The following is a 20,026-nucleotide window of genomic DNA, read 5'->3' on the forward strand; positions in this document are numbered from 1 at the left end:
AAGTAAAAATTGTTAAAAGCGTTTAAACGGAGATATAAATATATACATACCAGGACTCAGCACACTGAGACATAATTGGTGGAAAAAATAAAATAAAAAAATTATTGTTATGTGACACTTAAACGTAAACAATAGACACAAAAATAAACAAATAAATAAAATTATAAAAACTAAAAAAACGATTTTAAAGTATAAGAGAAGCAACCTCCAGCTCGTTTATCAGAATTCACCATTTTGGACATCCGTGAGTTTTGGCCAAAACGCGTTCTACGGAATGGAGAGACAAATAGGTATCTTAGGGGAACAAGAAATTTAAATTTTGTTAAAAGGTTGGGCCAATATTTATGAGTATCTTAATTGCAAGCGATACATCAATAAATATTCTACGATTCTGCAATGACATCTTAAAGTGCGCTAGCCTGGTTTCGATGGCAACTTTTCGCCGTGCCACTGGAGAAAAGTAGAGTAATCTTTTTTGTAAGCGTCGCATAATGCGGCCTCCAAAGATAAATCTAGATATATTAAGTAGCAATGAAAGATTGCAGCCATAATTTGGTTTGTGAGATACAATAATAAGCTAATTGTCAGTATCTTCATTCGTCACTAATGCAAACTTTTGCTTTGATTGCTTGACTAGTTTGTCTATGCCATATTAGGTATATTTTAAAGTAAAAATTACTTAGGTGCAACATAATCGATTCTTAGTTAACCATTAAAAAGGCAGACACATTTTTGTGGATTGTTTGAATGATATTTACTAGTATATGTGCCGTTGTCTAATTTTAAAATTTATATATTTTGTGTTGTATTGTTGTACTTAACTAACGTTCTGCTGTTATATACTTTGTTTATTATTTTTAATTAGTTAAACTTTTTGTGGATATATCCAATGTGTTAATTTTATGTTTTATTACATACTTTTTTTTAAATAGAGATTTATCTGTTTTATTACCTAAATAAATAAATATATTAGTTTTTATGGTGATCGGCCTTGGATGTCTTCACCCGAAACAGCTTCGTCGAAAAACGAAAAAGTTATACGCACTTCAAGTAAGGAAGTGTTATTTTTAGGTTTTAATGCTTATAAAACAATTATTTTCATATATTACGAATATATGAAAATAATTGTTTAATAAGCATGAAAATGAATTGAAAATTCTTATTTGTAGCCTATTCATACAAATAAAGCAAGATTAATTTGTCTATTTGTTCACTGAGTTACGTAAATGCAAATCACGTGAATTTTAATTTTGAAACAATCTTAAATGTTGTAATTCAAAACGCCTATAATTATAACATTAAATTGTCCCCTTATTATTCACTCATAACCCCACGTTTGCTTAGTTGTGGACGAATCTAGCGGGAATCCTGAATTAGTAATTAGAGCAAGAATGTATACGCCACATGTGTACATAATACCTTTCGTTTTATAATGCATGTGGTGCCATCTGTGTTACAACAATTAAGTTAAGGACGCGACCTTAAGTGCCGTATGTTACGTAATGTTAGAAATAATTAATAGATGGCGTTAAAACTAAAAAAGAGAAAATGCGGTGTCATCCAAACCTACCTAGATGGCAGTTATCACAACAGTTAAGTATTAGTTTTCGTTCACATTTTATTATTTAATTATTTAAGTTCAAACAACCAATTAGATTAGAAAATCAATACTTTAGTTATTAATATATTAGTCACATAATATTTACGTAAGGAGTGCATTGTAGCTCAATAAAGTGTTGATAGGACTGAGTGAGAAGTGAAACGAAAGCTCGGTATTATTTATTTATAGATGAGACTTGCTAATTCAGAAAAGATTAATAATTGACAATTATTAATCTTTTCTGAATAGTTTAGTTTTTTAATTATCTGACAAACAAATTAAGAACCGGATGTTGCTTACAGATAAGGCTTCAGCCCAATAACAACACTAATTTTGTATTTCTATATTTTATTGATTTAATTTGAACTTCGAACTCACAATAAAATGCAGCACAGGAAACACAAAAATATTCAAACCATTTATTTTTATTATGTCTTAAAATACGTGAAACAGTGGTAAGGTTTTACACAAATTAGGATTACTACATAGGTACATCGATTGCTATTGACGACATCCATATTAAACATCAAATGGACACAATAATTTTTAAAATACCGACAAAAGACAGATGACTTTGAGCAAAGAGTTTAGAAAAATAAGTGGTCGGTTCGTCACTTAGTTATTTAAAAATACAGCGGGTACTTGATGCGGGAATAAACTTACGATACTGTGAGTTATCTTAAATGCCGTAAAAGCTACGGGCCTCATTAACATCCGTCCTTTGTCGAGCGCTACCAGACATTGCATCGACGCTCGACAAGCTTCCAGACACAAAACGCCGAGGCGCGTTTGATATGACTTCCATATGTAGTTACGTCACTACGCCCGTAAATAAATGGAACTCGTGTATATAAATTAGCTTATGTAATAAATAAGCTTAAATGTATATAATACTGAGGCAGAAATACATCTTAACTACGGCGTAACATTAAGTGTGGTACGTGGGAGTAGACATGAGCGCAAGCCCTTACATTAATCGGACGAATGCGATATATAATTATATTTTGCTTTATATCTATCTGACGCTAAAACATCTATAATATAATGTATTACTTTTTGTACATCTACTTATACAATAACCATACACCCACTAAGCTTTACTCGCCGATGCCGAGTACTCGAACGAAACAAGCCTTGATGGCACGCGATGACTAGATTACCTGCAGTTCGTCATAGGCTGTACTGTTGTGAGCACACGGCGCTAAACTAAAAGTATTGTCCCGCGGGCAAACGATGTAAAAATAGAGACGAACGAAACTTTGATAGAGATTCATAGACAGATATAAAAGATAGATTCATGACTAGAAGTAGACTAGAAGGCCGAAAGAAGCGTTCGCCCGCGCCGGCTTTGCCGCCCGTTCCTTCGCTAAGTACACAATAATTATTAAAATATATCTTCGCATTTTATTACATAAAATTCACGTTATGTTCTACCTACTTTAGAAAAGGAAAGCGGGCTTTAAGTGTAAGTAATAAGGTTCGAATTTGTACGCGGAGTTTATATACACTGCGTACCATGGACGTTTATTCGACAAACTGCACAGATAACGGCCATCTATGTAGAAATGTGCAAAGAGATAAATCAGTTTATCAAAATTGAGATCGTTTAATATCGGTAAATCAAGGTCGCGTGCGGCAATGAATTTCCGTTATCTGCACAGCCGGTTGCCTCAAAACTTAATTTAAAAAACTTGCCTACAAAGTGACACTTAAAAATCTAGGACACTAGACGAAAACTTAACTCTAATCTTAGAAGGTAAATAAATAAATTTGGTGCAAACATAAATTAACATATACATAAAACAATATCACTTTAAAGTATTGTTTGACTGATTGCGAAATATCGCAAATAATATATTGACTAATCACACAAGCTTTAAACATGATACCACCAGGCTTGCAGATCGAGTACATACAATAATAGGCTCACACATTCATTCCATAAAGAATTAATTCAAAGGACATAGATAAAGGGACAGGGCGAAAACCCAGAAATAGGACGCAAGCACACACCACTAATACGCAAGAAATCTGCTGATGGCATAACAACATAACTCTCCACCTTCCTATTTAGAACGATGGAGGAAGACAAGCCTGGCGGTTCAGCGGGAGGGTGAGAATCTACTCCTTAACTTCGAAGTATTTATAAGTAGGATTTTCGTATCCGTTTATTTGCATGTTGGCGACGTGTCGCTCTTCAGGTGTGGGAGCCACTGCGCCGGTTTGTTCAACCTGCGGACAAACACATATATATTTAAAACATTATTTTATTTATGGCTATAGTTACATTAGATTATAACAAAAAGACACTCATAAAAATAATGTAAATTTATTCGTAGCAAAAACCCGTAGTTTATTTAATAAAAAGAAACAAATAATTTGTGCATTTGCAAATAATGTTTCGGATATTGCATGAATAAAAGATCATTTTATTTTATTTAATACGTAGAGTATTAGTAGTAAATAATTAATGAATTGTCTATTACTGACCTGAACAAAGCCCTGTGCAGAAGGAGCGCGATCGCGGCGGCGAGCGACGGCGAGGGCAACGGCTGCGGCTGCGGCGAGGGCGGCGCCGCCCACGCATAGGGCGGGGTACAGGGCTCCAGACCCACCGTTGCTGGGCGCTCCACGCACCGTGTAGCCCTGTCAAATGATAAGATGATTAGATAATTATTTAGAAAACTCAACAACAAATTATTGTTTTACTAGCTATCTCCGCGAACTTCGTTTTGCCTTAATTTTTAGAAGTTTAACAACATTTTGCTATGCTATCCAATGGACCGTTCGCTTTAAAACAACCTTAGTACATAAAACAACATTTTCTTTTGTTTTATTTTTTTTAATTTTTCAGGTAATAAATAATAATAAATGTGTTTTGCGTTATTTTGATGTAGTAGGCAAGTGTTTTAAGTTTCAAGTGAAATGTTTGTGTTTAGAATTTAAATGAGCCTATCGTGTTGATGACTGTATAATTATTTTACGAAATAAATTAAATATACTGTGTACTGTCACCGAGGTATATACCACACAATATGTTTTATATGTACGACAGAGATAATACTATAATTATTATTAAGGTGCATATAATCTTAATAGATTATCAATAATATACTAATCAGCTGCCACCTTGGGATATAATTTTGATGCATTGGTTAACTGAACATGGTATAACGTTGAAATACATACGGGTTGGGTGTGTTGCAGTTCGTGTTTTAGCGCGTGGGCAGGCGGCGGTGGCGCACGTTCTTCCGCCTGTTCAAGAGCAGCACGAAGACCTTCGCCCTCAGTCTGGAATGTTTAGAGTAACATAAATTTGGATGATAAAAGTAAATGTAAATTTACAATTAATTTAATTTGTTTTTTTTTTCCTTTGACGTTCACAAGTGTACATGTTTACCTAAATGAATAAAGATATTATTATGACTTATTATTATTATATGAATAAATATATTTTTGAGTTTGAGTTTGAATTTTGAGAATCACTGAAATCTGAATAAATCTACTGGACTGATTTGACTATAATTAAGCACGAGAAAATGTACCGCTACTGGGTTTATTGGGTACGTCCAATATTCTTAAAAAAATTACAATAAATAAAATACGTTTATTTTGGAACATAATATCATCATGGTATCACTTTTTCAACGTCATTAAATTCGATTGAATTTTACCTACATAATTATGTTTGTACATTGTATATTTGTGGATACAACTCGGACTCAACCAAATTCTTCAGTACAAAAAGTCTCCTCGTGAATTTTGTGCTGCGATGTTGCGGGCTACTCGATTATAAGAAAGTTGTATGAATCTGGTTACCGCTGCGCCTTCTTAAGTAATATTTTTGCATAAGTAAGTAAGAAAAATACTAGACTGTTCAATAGTTTTAAATTTAACTATTCAGGATCGTCATGTAACTTATATGACCCAGGTTCCACAGCGCAGTGTTATTTTGATAAGATTTTTATGATTAGAACTGTTGTGTTGTGACTTGATATTCTCACCTCGCCAGTGGAGCGTCGACTTGAAGTCTCACCAATCTCACCAGTTTCAGTCTCACTTTCGGGTGCCTCAGTCATTGTGCTGGTTATGATTTCCTGAAGTATGTAAATCATTTTAACTAATTTATTCTTGCATACATATTTACAACACAGACTCGCAAACATCACTCTCACAAAATATATTAACTGTTTTATTTTTCTCATGTATGGCTAACAAGATTTTTTACTAAACTAGAATGGATTTTATTTACTTATTTAAAACAGCTTGCACTTGGATAATATATAATGGTTCAAGAAATATAAAATAAAATATTTAGGGCCTGTTTCACAATGTCCGGATAAGTTCCAAATAAGCTATATTTTGTTACTTATTGGTAGGATAAATAGTATTTTTGCGTTTCACGACTGTCAGATAGCGCTATACGTCATGAAATGTGAAGTATCTTATTTGGAACTTTTATCTTTCGAATAATTTATGTGTTGCATAGCCATTTGACACTTTATCCATACATTGTAAAACAGGCCCTTAATGTGAAAATCAATCGCTTTTTGGCAAACATGGCATACACGGAGGGGAAAAAAGTAAAAACTTAAGGAAAATCAATTTAATAGTGTGAGGGTGCAACTATCTATGGATGCTAGCTTGTGTATTAGAATGCTTCATCTGGATATCGTGTGAGTTTTTATTACTACGACTCTGAATTGTGTCAATAACATACAACTAAATAAAAGTCTATTATATTACTTATGTAATTTTGTAAACAGCAAGATATGTTCACAACTGTGTTTTATTTTTCACTAGATACTTTGCTACTTGATATTCAGTTTCTATCTCTCTTCTGCTCTATTTTAGGTTACATAGAACTCGCTAATAAACTATAAGACCTTCTGCTTCTTTATATTTTATGTTACAGGAGGCATACGAGCAGGAGACTTATCTGATGTTAAGTGATACCGCTGCCCATGCATACTCACATTGCCAGAAAGCTTGTTAGTGCGGTGCTAGCTTTATAAGAATTGGTACGCTCTTTTCTTGATCCGATTAGTATTTCCCAACCAATTCGGAAATATTTTAGTGGGTAGCTTACACATCGTGGTGGAAAACCACAGTAAGAAACGCTCAGTTGTGGAATGATGGTCGTCGAGGTGATACGGATATATTCTGTATTCTGCCTTGACGTCTGATGATGAAACTTGTTTTTTCTTTGTGCATTTAAAATTGATAAAGAGTACTAACAGTAGTAGTAGTCTCCTGAGTGAAAGCCGCACGAGTGGTAAGGTCATGCACCGATACCGGAGCTGAGGGAGAAGGCGAAGCGGAAGGAGGAGCAGATGAAGGCGTGGTTCCAGCTGAAGTGGTTTCGTCCATGTCGTTCACCTCACTGGCCTCGTCATCAGTCTCTTCGCTTTCCTTTACACCGTTGGATGTCTGAAGCAATTAAATATTAATTTAGGATTAAGAACGTCTGATATTTGTGAAACTGAATATTAAACATGGGTTTTGACTAAATGGATTAATTTATTATTGATTTAGACGCCATCTAGTGTGTACACGTACATGTGCAACTAAATCAAACAGTTAATGATAGATGGGTCTTAAAAAATGAACTCTGAATAGAGACGTCTATCAATTATATTTTTACAGTGTACTGAAAATAAAGATAACATGTGTAAAATTATTATTATTAACATTGTAACAATTATATTTGAGCGCACTAGATGGCGCTAAAAGCAAGCACTCATTTCAGTAAAACTCGCAATATTTTGTTTGATGTTTAGAAAATACCAGACATAAGAGATATTAAAATAATTCATAAAATAATCGTGTCCGTTTTTCAATGGCAGAGACCAGAGATTAGAATCGTTAAAGTAGTCTTAACCTTCACACTCATAGCATTTGAGATACAAATCTGTTATTGCCGCCTTTGTTGACCTGACCCTATTTAAAAACGACTCTGGCATATAGTCACGGAATGTACGAAGAGGTGTCTGTAGTCAAACACAATAGTTGCTAATACCTTGGCCCTCTCGTTCTCAATGTCCTGTCTTTGTCGTGTACGTTCCTCTCTCTTGGCGTTCAGTTGTTCGCGCGCTGCCTGTTCCCTTTGGACCTCAGCCTCAATCCGGTCAAGCAACAGTTCTTCAGCCTCAGGAGTCATAGACATCAGGGAAACGGCCATGTCGTCTTTAGATTGCATAGACTGGAATTTAATGGTTTTGATTGAGTATATGTGAATTGGCGTATTAATTTTCAGCATTTTTCTTGCTCGAATCGATCTCAGGATTTTTTAATGTATTATTTATTTCTACGCCTTTAAAAAAGTCGTAACATTTATTTTATTTATTCATTATTTTTACAAAATATTATAATATATCAAAGTATGTCACATTAGAAAACCGCTGTGGTTTGTATTAATGTAACCATAGTCATGTCATCATCATCATCATCAGTCATGTTTAAATGCATGTAAAAGTAGTTTTTTAATTTAGAATTTATGTTAGTTAGTGTTAGGCTATATATTATCTGCTTGGGTATACTATTTATTAGCCGCGGTAGCAAATATCTTAACGTTCTGTGGCCATATACATTGTTTGCTCTCGATCTATCGTGCTCCACTGTTTTTTTATATCAATACATATACATTCAAAGTAAAGTGCCTAGCCACTTTGCACACCTACAATATTGTTTGTATATTTTAATAATGTTGTATACCTGAACATAATCTTCAATAGCTGTCCCGATGCTGGCGTAGAGGTGAGGGCGACGACGAAGGGCAGACAAGGCGCGTTGTAGGGCCCGGTCAGCGTCCTGATCGATCAATAAATTATTAAACATCTTAATATTTCGTTTGTATATATAAAACAGAACCGAATGTAGAATTAATTTTTTGTTTATTTTGTAGTATGAAATTATATTAAAGCTTATTTTCGCAAAGAAAGATTAACATAGACTTGTATTTCTGTATTATTAGTTTCAAAAAACGTTACTGCCATCTCTATGACGTTGCTAAAAATTATACCATAATAGTGAAGACATTTGTAAAGGTGTGTAATGATTTTACCTTTCACAAGTATTGCAAATGCTGCAGTGTTAATTACACCCTTTTTTTTTAACTTGGGGAAATGCATTGCGCATACCCTTCCGCGGCGCGACTGCTTGGTGCAGAAGGGTTATGTGGGACACGCCAGTGTGCATACCCACTAAAACCCCAAGGTGCCACCAACAATCGCCTTATGCGGGATGCGGTAACAGCAGAGCCTTATCCGCTTCCCAACACGCGATGCGGCGGTTGCGTCCGCCTCTTCCCGCCCATTGTTGATTTGTGAGGATGCTTGACACAGCAAGCATCTTTCACAGACCGGGCCATACGCATTTACAAATAGCTAGGGGAGATCGGGTCCAGTACTTGCAGGGATGGGTCATCATCCCTTCTTTTAAACGCATGGACCCCTGCTCCCCGCTTAGGCACTTTTTAGTCGGCGAGAATTTGGTGTGCGCGTCGCGCGTTTACGCGACGGGCCTGCGGTTTTCTTCGCCGTCGCGGATGGGCATCGGGACAAAGCTCCCTGGTCCTTGCCGCCTCAGTGTTAATTACACCCAAGCCACATACCTGTAGCCTGTCAGCAGCACTGGCTCGTTCAGCTGCAGCAGCCTCTCTGCCAGCAGTGGCAGCCCGGCGCCAAGCCGCTAAAGCTCCGCTACGTTCAGCCGCCAAAGCTCGTACAAGACGTTGAAGGCATTTCTGAACTCGGTGGGCCTGAAAATTAATTTTATTATATCTCATTTAACCGTAATAAAATTGTGTAAACTTCACATATTCCAAATTCAAAATCATTATGGTAACACAAAGAAAACTTATGAAAGTAATAAAATAAATACATATTAGATGCTTTTAATTTTACATTTACCTACGGGGCATAGAACGGACGTAAAGAGAATGTTTTATAGATTGTATTTACTATAAATAATACTAAGAGTTGTATGTTTGTGCTATCATAAATAATGTTCCCATCAATTGAGTATTAAGTAAATTTCACTGTGCGTATCACTGGAATCAAATGGAAGGTCTATGTAATAAGAATGAAATAATTATTGTTTACTCCATAAATAGGTGACTTTGACGGTCATAACATGCAATTACAATGAGTAGTCCTTTCTTACATTTGGGGGCGCGTCTCGAAGAGAGCGAGTGTAGCAAGCAAGAGCAGTCCGGCGCCGTTGGGCAAGATGGGCCAACACACGTTGTTGGTGCAATGCAGCCAGACGACGACGTTCAGCCACGCCTTCCTCTTCCAAGGACTGCGAAAAAATGGCGAAAGTTTTATCATCTTGATTGCATGACACTCAAGAGTGCTGTTTAACTTGAATACAGAAGTTAAAATCCTTTAGCAGCTGTTTTAACCTCTTTAAAAAGTATATTTAAAAGATGCTAAAACAACCTAAATAAAAATACCTGAATGTTAGACTGGAACTTGGCAGTCATACGTTGTCGGAAAGTCTGAGCGGCAACTGGGTCAGACGCCATCATCTGCTGGTACCGATCTTCTAGTTCAGACCATTCGCGCATCACCTTTGTGATCTGTAATATATGTGTTATTGACTTTTAAACAAATTAAAAGGCTGAAGACTACGACTTAACGAAAAATTATGATACAATTTCTTTAAAGGTACTTTTAAAATCCGCAATGAGAGAAGAGTCATTGGAGGAGGATTGTAAGGATATTGATGTATTTTCAGTAATACCGCAAGTTTGAAGAAATATTAAATACTTACACTACAATATATCAATCATTAGATGCACTGTAGTCGCATTGAGTCATATTTCGTCATCACATCATAAGTAATAAGTTCTTGAAGATGAAAATGCTTACCTTCTCACGATGATTTTCTTCGAGTCTCTGCTGAGCGTCCTTGTAGCTCTGGTGTTCAGTGCGTGGGTCGAAGTGGGAGAAGTAAGGGTCGGATGTTGCAGTTGACGCCTGTGAATAACACCAATGATCAAAAACACGTCCTTCTTAATCTTAACTAAGTACATCATATATTTATTGGATTATTGAATCTAATATTAATATACGTTTCTGTTTAATGTATATCAGTTTCTAAATAAGTTATATAAGTTGAAATTTTAATAATTAACCCATTATTTTTGTAACACAGTATACTTTTATCTTAATTCTACAAAGACTTGAAACTTACAGCAGTAGTCGTGGTAGTTGTGGTGGTTGTAGATGTAGTAGTAGATGGAGCAGAAGAAGACTCAGGATGGGGCCAGGCCGAGTCATCCCCGTCCGTATAGTCATCGTCCTCAGCGTCATCATCACGCGATAGATCGGCATCTTCATCTTCATCCATGTCTAAAAATTGATCTTCGTTATGCTTAGGTAATGATATATCTTAACCATCACTAGCAATTAATATGTATATTTTCGCTAATTCGAAAAATGTCTTCAGATTCTTAAAAATGCTTGTCAATTGCCACATCACTATTAGATCACATAATGGAGTGGAAGAGCCTATGATTAAGAGGTGACTCCCGTAGCCATGGACAGCTAGCAAGCATTTCAGGGAACCTTGGATTCCGTAGATATGTTTGTAGAAAGACATCAATGGTGCGGGCGAATTTTTCTACTATGTATCATATTTCCTTACCGTCATCAGCGTCATCATCGTCGTCATCATCACTCAAGTTGAGGGTGTCGTCATCATCATCGGCCAGTGCATCTTCATCATCAAGAAGCTCATCATCACGTTCATCCATTGCAGCAGATGCGGCGAGCATTTCTTCACCGCCTGGGCTCACGGGCACACCAACTTCCATGGGTTTATGCATTTTTACATTTTCTGAAATGTAATCATGAGTTTGATATGATATCTAATTATTATATGAGACTAATAATTTATTATTTTCCAAAATATTAAAATACGTAAAACTTTAAAATCTAAAGAAACCTTCGTCTATAGAACGTAATGATGAAGAAGAATTAGTTACCTTTAAAATGTTTTGGGCAACAGACAAACTCGACGCCTGAAAACAGGCTGATGCCACACGGAAGCAGCATAGCGAAAGTGCGTAGACGCAGCCCACGTTGTGCACAGGCCCTTCCGGCTGTAGCGTTCCATCTGGAGAACTGCCAGCATCTGCTCTGGTTGTGGATGTGGTCGAAGAGACAGCTCTCGGGGACCAGCAACGCGTCCGATTGGAATGGACCTTCTGCCGCCAAACGATCTTTGCAGTTAACGGGAATTTATGTAATACTACACATTCTTAGAGGATGTTTGTGGTTAAGCAATAAGATTTTTTACGTAAAACCTATAAGCATTTCTTTTCTACTAGGTAATTATTAAATTTCATTGTATTTATAAAAATACACGAAAACAGATGATTTTATTCACAGCGATTACCGCCAATTTTGTCACAATGTATTTCGTCCTACCCACATGTTTTGTCGTCATTATTTAGTATACGATAATCACTCCTAGTGTAAGAAAACCTGTTCACTTCTCTCTTTTATCTCTTTTTTATATAAGGTGATCTCTTTATTATGATGTAACTTTAAACAGTTTAAGAATGTGTTCCCTTGGAAAACTGTAAACATGCCAGAAGACCGGAAAGAAAAGAAGATATATACAGAAGTTAGTAGTTATATGGTTCACCCAACATTCTTTAAGGTGCCCAATGCTTAAGGAAATTTCAAATGTCTGTTTCTATAAACACATAATTGAAATGCGTTCGTGTTGGTTGTACATGTAAATAAGTTTAAATACATACCAAGACAGCGGAACGGTTTGACCCATCGAGTGACTTTGCACTTAGCGGCGTTTCCGGTTCCGAGTTTGCACCAGTTGCTCACTTTAACGTAGTGAGAGGCTTCAACGATGTTGGTTATATCGTGGCTTGGGTATACCTGAATAATACAATATTTATTAAAGAAAATTATTTTATGGTAACCCCTAAACTATGATATATATCTTTGGTAACATATAGTATTTGCAATACAGACTCTTTGATAGACGATAGTTAGAGGCCATTCCCCATTCTCTGCGATAGACAGCTATAAGGCTGACCTTGATATTATAGTGAAGTTGATCCAGTATCAAATACTAACACAAAAGCCTTTTAAATTGTACCAACAAAGACCGCGTGTCCCTACCTCCATCAGAAGGCTTCGCGAGTTTACTTTTAATTATCGGGAATTATAGTAGTATTTTCATTTCTCATTGTTTATTTATTATTCTATCACAATAATTCACTTGTAACGATGAGACACCGCAAAAGAGCAGAGGAGACATTAATGACCAAAGTAGAGGAAGTTATAAAGATAATAAAGCAATTAAAATAGCGCTGGACCGGGCAAATGACAAGAGATAGCAGTTTGAGATCGTCAAAAATTATTACAGAAACTCATGAGGTGGAAAAGAGGCAGATATAGCAAGAGATATAAAGAGAATAGGAGGCACAACTCTGATAAGAAGTGCTACAAATAAAAAAAAACCGGCATATCTGATGTATTGGATTAAGTTAGATTATGTAACTTAAACAATGTGTATACATATTATACTGGGTGTCAGCAATAAAAATGAATTTCACTTAAATATAGATTGTTCGAAAAGGTCCATGAGAATTTAAGTATTAAGGGCCTGTTTCACAATGTATGGATAAAGTGTCAAATAGCTATGCAACACATAAATTATTCGAAAGATAAAAGTTCCAAATAAGCTACTTCGAATTTCATGACGTATAGCGCTATCTGACAGTCGTGAAACGCAAAAATACTATTTATCCTACCAATAAGTAACAAATAGCTTATTTGGAACTCATCCGGACATTGTGAAACAGGCCCTAAATATCGCTAATTCGAAATTTAAAAACAAAAATAACACCAGCTTTTTATTATTTACTAAATGTATTGTATACCTTCTTGCAGTAATCGAGTATCTCCATCTTGTCCTTTAAGCAGTTGCGCGGTTTGGTGGTGAGGTCAGGTGTCCAGCGTGCGGCAGCGGACATGTATTGCGGGTGGTAGGACGCGCCCGCCTCGCACAGAACCGCCACTTGCGGCTCCGCACTGTTTGTCGTCTGAAACAAATGAAAATTCATTAATTACAACATAATTAATGATATCAAAGTTTTGATGTGAACCATCTATAGCCGCACGTAAAACCGATTTATGGCGTGGCGACGCATGGCGTGGCGACGCATGGCGTGGCGACGCATGGCGTGGCGACGCATGGCGTGGCGACGCATGCCGTGGCGACGCATCGCCACACTATATGATATACAGTCTAAATGCAGTAGTAAATTTCACATTAAAAAAATATTTAATGAATATAATGTTTATTCAACAAATAGTCATCGTTATCTGGAAAAAAATTGTAATATTTTATTTTATCATTATAACACATTTATTTCCTATCACAGTCTGTTCTTTTCTGCATATTACTTTTAAAAATAATATCGATGTTTCACATCTGCCAGGCGTCCAGTGACGGCTCACATTATTTTTATCTATGTTTAGAGTTCCGACAGCTATTGGAATCTGAAGTTATATAAACTAGTTTGTTACAGCTTAATTTGGCTATTGACATCGAAATTAAAATGTTTACTTAAACTACTAACTTAAACATTTAATTAATTATAAATGAAACATGGTGTTTCTAAAGAGTTACAAGTTATTAGCAGCAGTTTAAATATCCTTTTCCATTTCTTGAAAACAAACCCAGGATGAAATATATTGAATTAACCTTTTCCGTGACCAACGGAGGCATAAGAGTTCAGTCACCTAAATCGGAAGACTCGCCGTCTAGACAGAACAACACTATTGGGAATGATTTAGACGCCATTCGTCTTACTTAGGCGAGACATTTTTGCAATATTGAAATTGATTGCAGATAGCAGAGTTTATTAATAATAAAAGTAAAATAAACTATGACAACGACAGATAATAGAACTAATTTGAGTGTGCGACCAACCAGGCTCCAGAAGATAAACTACTCCTTATAAGGAAATTGTATTCGTTTTTACAACAAACTCCCAAGCGAAATTAGAGAACTATCACTAAATAAATTCAAAGCTCTTGTTAAAAGTAAATTAATTAATAATAAATGTGACGAATACTTAAATGATCCTAATCCTTGGGACTGATTTGCTCCAGTTCAAACAATTTGTATTAAAAACTTGGCGATTGAAGAGAGTGGCGGAAAGTTTCTTGCCAGTTCTTCTTACCCGCTCTACGCCCTTGACTTGCGAACTGGTTGTAAATATTAATTTAATATGTTTTTCTTGACGTTCATAAGTGTAAATGTTTACCTATATGAATAAAGATATTTTGATTTGATTTGTTTTGATTTGACAGGAGTCGCTATGAAAATTACTAGCAATTAATGATTTGTACGACTACTTTACTTCAATAAAGTGATTTTATTTCAGGAAAATTTTATTACAGAATCGTTTTCCGTCTCTTAAATCAGAAAGCCTCCGCTAGAGAAATCCAATAAACGGGGCATGTTTTATAAATAAATCACTTTCAACAGACGTCTACATTGTTTTAAACAAAGCTATTTATTTCAATTAAGGTGGCGCTCAGCAAGTAACGTAAATATTTTAAAGTTTTAAACGCAAAAAGCCTAACCTTTGCATATCCTTACAGTTTCCACATCACAAGAAAATATTAACAAATATTCCTTTCTATTGCTACAATTTCCACAGTACACAACTTTCTTCATACTTGAAAATACATTCTTAAGAAGCTTTTCATTGTAAGTGGAGCTTATGTTAGCATATGTGAGCCAGTTGCATTATCGATCGAAGATCGCTGTTTGCACTGAACATTGTAAACATATGAAGGGCTCACGGGCTGTTGAACCCTGATTTTCTTTGCCAATTGAATGTAGGTAGTCATTATTCTGGTATTAAAAATTATGCCTCATTTATTCCTTGAAATATTTATATATTTACAAAAGATACATACTTAAAATTGTATACACAAATAATGATATTTTCAATGTACACTAATAACTTTTATTATTATTCTATTTGGTATTTATTACATTCCTTTTCTTTCTTTCCTTTGCGACTGAAGCGCAAACTAGCTGCTGTGGTCTCTGGCAAAATGACCAGCGCTGTGGAACATTCTGCTTCTCAGCATAATGCTGAGCCAGGGCCAATTACAGCCACAGCACACATGCTTTTCTCATTTGAAACGAACCGAATGACAAAAGAAATTTTATTATTATTATTTTCTTTTTTTTGATACTTTAATTTTTTTCTTGGATGATAGTTAATTTGTGTGGTTATGTGTGTGTGTTTTTTGTAATAAAGTTTATGTCTGTCTGTCCGTGTAATAATATCGTCATCGGCTGTTACGACTATCGGCATTAATACCACATCAGTTGTCCCTTCGATGTCTTTATAACAGATTTTGACTGTATATATTTATATATTTAAAAAAACCTACGGCGCTACCACCTTTTAGATCTGGACCTCAGAGTTCTGCATCTGTTTCGTTGTCATTAACTTTTCTTGCATTAGTAAATGTCTAATAGAAGTTGCATTCTGTTCCAGGCACACGTCTTGGATTGACCCGCTTTCTTAATGATGTTTTCCTCCACCGTACGAGAGGAAAATCTATTGAAACAGCCGAGTGACATGTCAAAGATACTAGGCTATCACTGATCAGCTATTATACATCTAAATAATTACCACGTCACAAAAAATCGGTCGAAAGTGCTCAACCGCCGTCAAAACAATTTGCCTACTGTAAACAGTTTGCAAGTAGCACTCTGCGCAAACCGTTTACGTTTGTTTAGGCCCGACAACTTTGTTTAACTGCTACAGAATGTGTCCATTAAACCACCCTTTATTACCTTGTTACAGTGGCAAGTCAAGGTACTGTCAAGATTTTTATATCCATGGTCTTTAGTGAGAAGCAAATTTGCTAAATGTATTTAGCTAGTGTTCATAGGTACTATTATTTTTTTTAATTTATTTATTGCATTTTAGAAAGATTTAAAGAATTTTAATATAATGTAAATTATGATTATTAAATTAAAACAGTACTAATTACAAATCTCCACCTATAGATAAACCATAAATACCTTAGGGAGATAGGAAGAATACAATTAATAATGATGGATTTATAAAACTACGAGACAGTTAAAAGATTGAAATTAAGTATGAAAAAGCAGAAGAATTAAATTTATAACTATTACTAATGGAAATAGCTGGATAAGAGTGTGCGTTTCACAGAGTCAATAGATGAGCAAAAAAGATCGATCTGAAACTGGGTAGTTATGTACTGTAGTACTGTTAATCTAATACCATACTTGTATATAGAGAAAAGAAAATTTAATTTGAAGGAATATGAAGCGATGTATAATAACTACAATTTCTAACCCATTTTTATTGTCCGTTGGGTGAACAAAAGCTCTACTGTTTGTAAATTAATTAGTAAATTATTCATTGTGTATATTTAGCTTGCTTTTTTAAATTTAGTATTTTTATATCTCGTTTGTGATTTTTTGTTAGATGTGCATTCTTGTTGAGAGTTACTTGTGACATGATTTTGATTTTTGTTTTTGATTTGGTAATTTTTTAATACATACGTGTATGTACTTTATTCATTAAATAATAGTAATCTTTCTTTTGACTTTAGATACAATATATGACAATGAAAAATTCACATAACCTTTATTTTTGTTTTCTCCATTCAACATCCTCTTTTAATGTTCAAAAGTCGTAATACTGATATTATTGTAATAATCATTATATGGTAACGCAACGTTTGCATCGAGTTAACTGATAATAATAATAATTAAATAATAGTTCACATTATACATTACTTATTTTATTCTTATTTCTTATGATACAACTACAAAAGAAAATTGAGAACACCATTCATTAGATCAGTCTGGGAGCCAGATATTGTAAATTACACAAAAGTTAAAAAAATAATTGAAATCAAGATCAATTATTATTCTCCATAGCTCGTTTATTCGTGATGTTTTCGGGATTCCACTTTTGAACAAGGGACGTTAAATTGTTCGTTTGTGTGTGACAGCGACGCTTCCCATTCAGTAAAAATAATTTGAGAAGGGACACACATTAATCATGTTTATTATATTTTACGCTTAGAATTTTCAAACAGAAGTAATTAATTAATGTTTATTATGAAATGTAGCTTTTTGAAAGTTTTGGAGTTCAAATTTCATAAACATTTGAGCAATATAAAATGTAAACAAAACTAAGATACCAAAATTAGTTAGTATACACAATATTTTTTAGTATAGCAAATAACAAAATAGGATGATAAAAGAATAAGCATTGCTTAAAGGTGTTGAGAAGATAATCCAGATCCTTTTTAACCGGTGCCTGGAACAGACCCTGGGAATCTTCTGAAAAGATTTATAATGATAAACTACGGGAACGATACTGTGAAACGCCCCCAACATAGGATCGCGGTTTAAAAAAAGATGGCGAGAATCGTGGACTAAGTTTTAGAGGAGAATAAGTCAAGTCACCGCTAAGAGATAAATCAAATTTGGAGATCGATCACAAACCCTGCCAGGCCCTAGTCATGCAAGGTGTAATGGCTACCGCTGCATAGAAAAATTATCAGCCTATTAAAGTTTTTCAAAAGAATTAATTATAGTTAAACATTTAAAACACTCTTATCTAATAAATTTAAAAGACAACAAACAAAATTGTTCTTAGATAAGTTGACGGAACATTTGGGTTTTTAAGCGTTTAACGGCCTATCGCGTGGCTGGATGCGGACAAGGTTACGCTGTTCCCGAGTTGCTGCATCTGGCGCAGGACAAGACGCGTTTCAGAAAACTGACGGCCAACCTCCAGTAATTGAGAGGCACTTGAAGAAGAAGAAGAAGACGCTGTTACCATGTCCTGCCTCGGGAAATTGCTGCTGGTGTCGTGGCGTTTTAGTGGGTATGCACAGGGTCCCACATAACCCTTCACCATTTGGGGATGGGCCCGTGGCACCGTGGTAGGGCATGCCAAACGCATATACCGAAAAAAAAACTTTTGAAAAAATCTTTTATCAAACAGAAGATTTTTCTGATGGCGCTGATATAGAACGAGAAAGAAGAGCGTTAGCCGTAAGTGGTGCTGGAATTATACTCGTCAACGTCACTATCATGTAACTAACCAGAAGCTAACATAGTTGTTCAAGGCGTATTATCAGTTATTGTACTCGGGCGGGCTATGGGTCCCATTTTACCCAAAATGCATTTAATACCTATTTATTATAAGCCCAAGCAATGGCTTGCCGAGCATTGAATATAATTGTAACTCTAACTTAAACTACAAATTCATCATTTATTAATTAAGGTAACACAATGTACGTTTATGAAAGTCAATATAGAAATACATATGAAATGCTGCTTATTTTACATTTACTACCAATCTTAAATTAAGGGCCTAGAACGGATGAGAAGAACTGGTAGTAAACACTCCACCGCTCTTCTTAACCACAACCTTTTGTGTTTTACAAAATCTTTGTAAGGAGCTGTAACCGTTACACCATGTTGTAATGTCATCGTAAGTATTATAAAAATATATAATACATATATATATATATATATATATATATAAACGGAAAAACTAAAAAAAAACAAAGACTTTTCAGACGGTGAAATAGGAGCACGCACTTACATTCTCGTGGGAAGCAAATACATAGTCGAAACAACTGATATACAGATAATCAAAAAAATAAATAAGTTGTTATTATCTATTCATCAGCGTAGTCTATTGTCAAATCGATACATATTTCAAACTACTTTTATATCAACAAACTGAGTGTTTTCATTACTAGGGGACAGGCGTTTTGAAGTTTAAAACCCGCCATTACCATCCAGCCGTATCAAGTACATTTGCCAACTCAACTCAACTACGCCCGCTTTGCCGCCTCGCCCGACCCAAGTTCTTGTTATTTCACAGTTAATTACAGACTTTTCACTTAGTTATTTCTATTTCCTTTTGGCTAATTAACTTTAGCGCACTCGCTCGAAATTAGTCTTGTTATTAGTTCACTAAGATATTTGCGATTTAAAGTTTCTCGTTGAGTAAATTTTTTTATGAAACATTTTAATAAGTAATTAATCGATAACGTTTCAACTCTTACTTCGATATAAAAATTTATACAGTTAATTTATTTCAGATTTATATTGAAAACGTCAATCGTTTAATGTTTTAGTTACTTCGCGAATCTATTCTCAGGTAAGGCACAAATATTTATATCCTAAGCATGTAATAATTGGTTTATATCATATCTAATAACAGTGAATAAAGTTCAAAGTGTTAATGCCATTGGTGTCAATAAAGATGGGCCACATTTAACGTCCTATTGACATCATATTAAAAAAAAACAGCTGTCAATCTTTTCACAACTGAACGTTTCTTAAGGCAGTTTT

At 35.1% G+C, this 20,026-nt stretch overlaps 1 protein-coding gene across 3 annotated transcripts in view; it reads right to left on the reverse strand.

The window, feature by feature from the left end:
• Positions 1-2,007: 2,007 nt before the first annotated feature.
• LOC110998523 (amyloid-beta-like protein) overlaps positions 2,008-20,026 on the reverse strand; it is a 100,946-nt gene continuing 82,927 nt past the window's right edge. Inside the window, exons 2-17 of one of the 3 annotated variants that reach the window (XM_022267407.2) lie at positions 13,518-13,679; positions 12,372-12,507; positions 11,592-11,810; positions 11,252-11,443; positions 10,799-10,956; positions 10,474-10,581; positions 10,056-10,181; positions 9,764-9,901; positions 9,213-9,359; positions 8,315-8,410; positions 7,620-7,802; positions 6,839-7,030; positions 5,605-5,697; positions 4,790-4,891; positions 4,091-4,246; positions 2,008-3,832 (exon numbers count right to left, since the gene is read on the reverse strand). In XM_022267407.2, the coding sequence (XP_022123099.2) occupies positions 3,722-3,832; positions 4,091-4,246; positions 4,790-4,891; positions 5,605-5,697; positions 6,839-7,030; positions 7,620-7,802; positions 8,315-8,410; positions 9,213-9,359; positions 9,764-9,901; positions 10,056-10,181; positions 10,474-10,581; positions 10,799-10,956; positions 11,252-11,443; positions 11,592-11,810; positions 12,372-12,507; positions 13,518-13,679 (2,319 nt within the window). In that variant the 3' untranslated portion in view covers positions 2,008-3,721. Of the gene's footprint in view, positions 3,833-4,090; positions 4,247-4,789; positions 4,892-5,604; positions 5,698-6,838; positions 7,031-7,619; positions 7,803-8,314; positions 8,411-9,212; positions 9,360-9,763; positions 9,902-10,055; positions 10,182-10,473; positions 10,582-10,798; positions 10,957-11,251; positions 11,444-11,591; positions 11,829-12,371; positions 12,508-13,517; positions 13,680-20,026 lie in introns of all 3 variants that reach the window. The other 2 variants (XM_022267322.2, XM_022267247.2) reach the window with 2 other exon arrangements.

This window comes from Pieris rapae, chromosome 19 (genome assembly GCF_905147795.1).
Source record: "Pieris rapae chromosome 19, ilPieRapa1.1, whole genome shotgun sequence".
NCBI lineage: Eukaryota > Metazoa > Arthropoda > Insecta > Lepidoptera > Pieridae > Pieris > Pieris rapae.